This window comes from Mandrillus leucophaeus, unplaced genomic scaffold, assembly GCF_000951045.1.
Source record: "Mandrillus leucophaeus isolate KB7577 unplaced genomic scaffold, Mleu.le_1.0 Scaffold484, whole genome shotgun sequence".
Lineage (NCBI taxonomy): Eukaryota > Metazoa > Chordata > Mammalia > Primates > Cercopithecidae > Mandrillus > Mandrillus leucophaeus.
In genome coordinates, this window is record NW_012105187.1 from 1,229,110 (window position 1) to 1,231,682 (window position 2,573).

Genomic DNA, 2,573 nt, shown 5'->3' on the forward strand with positions numbered 1-2,573 from the left:
ATATGCAGTCATTTACCATATAACAACATTTTGGTCAAGAATGGACTGCATATACAATCATGCTCCCGTAAGATTATAATACATTTTTGCTGACCTGTATGTTTAAATACACCGATGCCTACCATTGTGGTGTAGTTGCCTGCAGTATTGAACACAGTAATATACTGTATAGGTTTGTAGCCTAGGTGTAGTAGGCTATACCTGGTAACCTTTCTGTGTAGTAGGCTATACCATCTAGTTTTGTGTAAGTGCACTCTAGATGATGTTTGCACAACATGTTTCTCAGATCATGTTTCCATTGTGAAGCAATGCATAACTGTATTACCAAATGTCAGCTAAGAAGATACTACTTACCAACTGGCTTCATGAACACCACTGTTTTTCATCACTTAAATGTTGGTGATATATATTCAGTATTGAGTTCTTAACACATGTTCCTCTCTGATAATGTACAAAGGTATGTAATTCTATAAATTCTCTGTGGAATTGAGTGTTGTATTCCATGAGACCCTCACTCAGTCTAGGTTCTGTTTAAGCAACACGTAATGAAAAAAGAAAACAAGTTTATTTGTATATGCTTCATGAATAAGGTTACTTCAAGCCTTAAGAGTCAATTATAGTAATGGTTCAGAAACAGGAATATTTGTACTTAGTCCTTGGGCCTGGACTTCGCGTCTTGTTTTTGTAAGATAGTTGTTTTTTTTTTTTTTTTGCGGTATGAGACAGAAAAGTACACCAATCAAATGTACAGCTTGATGAATGTTTACAGTGTGAACGCAGCTGGGTAGCCAGCTCTCAGATCAAGAAACAGGATCAGCACCTGGAAGACCCTCTGGTGCCCTTTCCAGACACTTCCATCCGCTCCTCCTCTCGCCTAACTCCTCCATTCACCTGTCCCCATCCCCTCACCCGCTGTGCCCCCAGGAAATCATCCTAGGTACTCACATCATTGTCTAGTAGGTTAAATTTTAACAGGGAATAGTTAACACTTCCAAACTGTAATGTCCCAGTATAGTGTACAGCAGAAGGGTGCTAAATCTTACAAACAGGTAATAGGGGCTTCATTTTCTTCAGCTTTGTAGTTTGTGAAACATCCTAGACTTCTCTCCGAGTGCTTTCCAAATCTGTAGTTGCGCATTCTTCAACGAAAACTTTGGGGAAAATGCCCACCTTCCCTTTGCACTCCCCTTCCAGCCATTCGTCATTCACTGTTAAAAGGAAAAGTACACATGGATTTCTAAAACCACTGTAGGAAGATTACCCTGTCTGGCTCTTCCACACAGAATTTTTTATTGGTCACCCTTCCCCACCCCTAATTGTGATCAACAGGGCAAAGACAGTATTGCAAAGTGGTTTGAGAGTGAACACTGGGTTTAACCATCTTATTGATCTGTCTTAACATGATAATGAAGGAGAAAAATGCAGAAGGATAAATTATGTTTTTCAAAAAGTTATCAGATAGAGAAGTAAGGTCAAAGAAACTGAACAACGAATTCGTAAATAGAATTTCCATCCTTCCCCCACCCCCAGCCTCGACAGGGTCTCACCATCACTCAGGCCAGTCTCACTCCTGGGCTCAAGTGATCCACCCAACTCAGCCTCCCAAAGTGCTGTGGTGATAGGGGTGAGTTTCTGTGCCTTACCTGTGCTTTGTTGGGAATCTTTGTTTTGACTACAGAAAAGGGACATGCCATTGGTTAAATATATTAAAAATGAAAGTTCATTAGTAAACTTCTTTTCACTGAACTCCATTAAACAGCTGAGTTGGAGCTAGTGATGGGTTAGTACATGTTTGTAAAATATAAAGATTTTAACAGCTCCTACTCAGAGCCTTTAATAGAGTACAGGCATTGTACTTAAAAAATATATTCAGACTTCATAATAACTTGTAGGTATCCATATTTTACTGAGGAAAAGGAGACCCAGAGAGGTGAATAGTTTGTTCAGAGCCATTCTGCCAGTAAAAATCAGACAACTTAGATATAATATCCAAAGCCCACCTACCTGACCACACAGCGAGTTAAGTTTGTCTTTGTACATCTAGATCAGACATTAAGGCCCTGGTGCCTGGATCCTGCCCCCAGAAATTTTGCTTTAATGTGTGGTGTGACTGGGCAGCAGTTTTTTCAAAAGTTCCCTCGGTAATTCTAACTGCAAATCACTGTCTTGATGCTTTCTACTTACAGGGTACGTCGTGGACTGGAAGCTTATTAGAAATGAAAAATCCCAGACCCACCCCACACCAGAGTCAGAATCCACTTAGGAAGATCCCCAGGTGATTCACATGCGCATTAGAGTTTGAGAAACACTTTGCAGATGAGACCGTCTCATAACTCGAATGCAATTGAACTCCCCTCTGTCCTACCCTGACTGTGCTAAATTCTGTTTTCTATTGAAGTGCTACAATGTGGGTACTTCCTCAACTTAGACTTGTACAGGTAGGTCATAGTAAGAAGTGCACTGGCTTCTCTCCATATCTACCCAAAAGGTTGTTTTAGTGTGTTCTGTCATTTTATTCCTGCTCCCTCTCCCAAACTCCAGACAACTGAGCTGGTTGGTTGATTTAGGCACCT

The 2,573-nt window shown here is 40.6% G+C and overlaps 1 protein-coding gene across 2 annotated transcripts in view; it reads right to left on the reverse strand.

Annotated features, from left to right (window-relative positions):
- Positions 1–546: 546 nt before the first annotated feature.
- Positions 547–2,573, reverse strand: part of NCF2 (neutrophil cytosolic factor 2) — a 36,247-nt gene continuing 34,220 nt past the window's right edge. For both annotated transcript variants that reach the window (XM_011995342.1, XM_011995341.1), the window contains exon 16: positions 547–1,208. In XM_011995342.1, the coding sequence (XP_011850732.1) occupies positions 1,096–1,208 (113 nt within the window). In that variant the 3' untranslated portion in view covers positions 547–1,095. The remainder of the gene's footprint in view (positions 1,209–2,573) is intronic.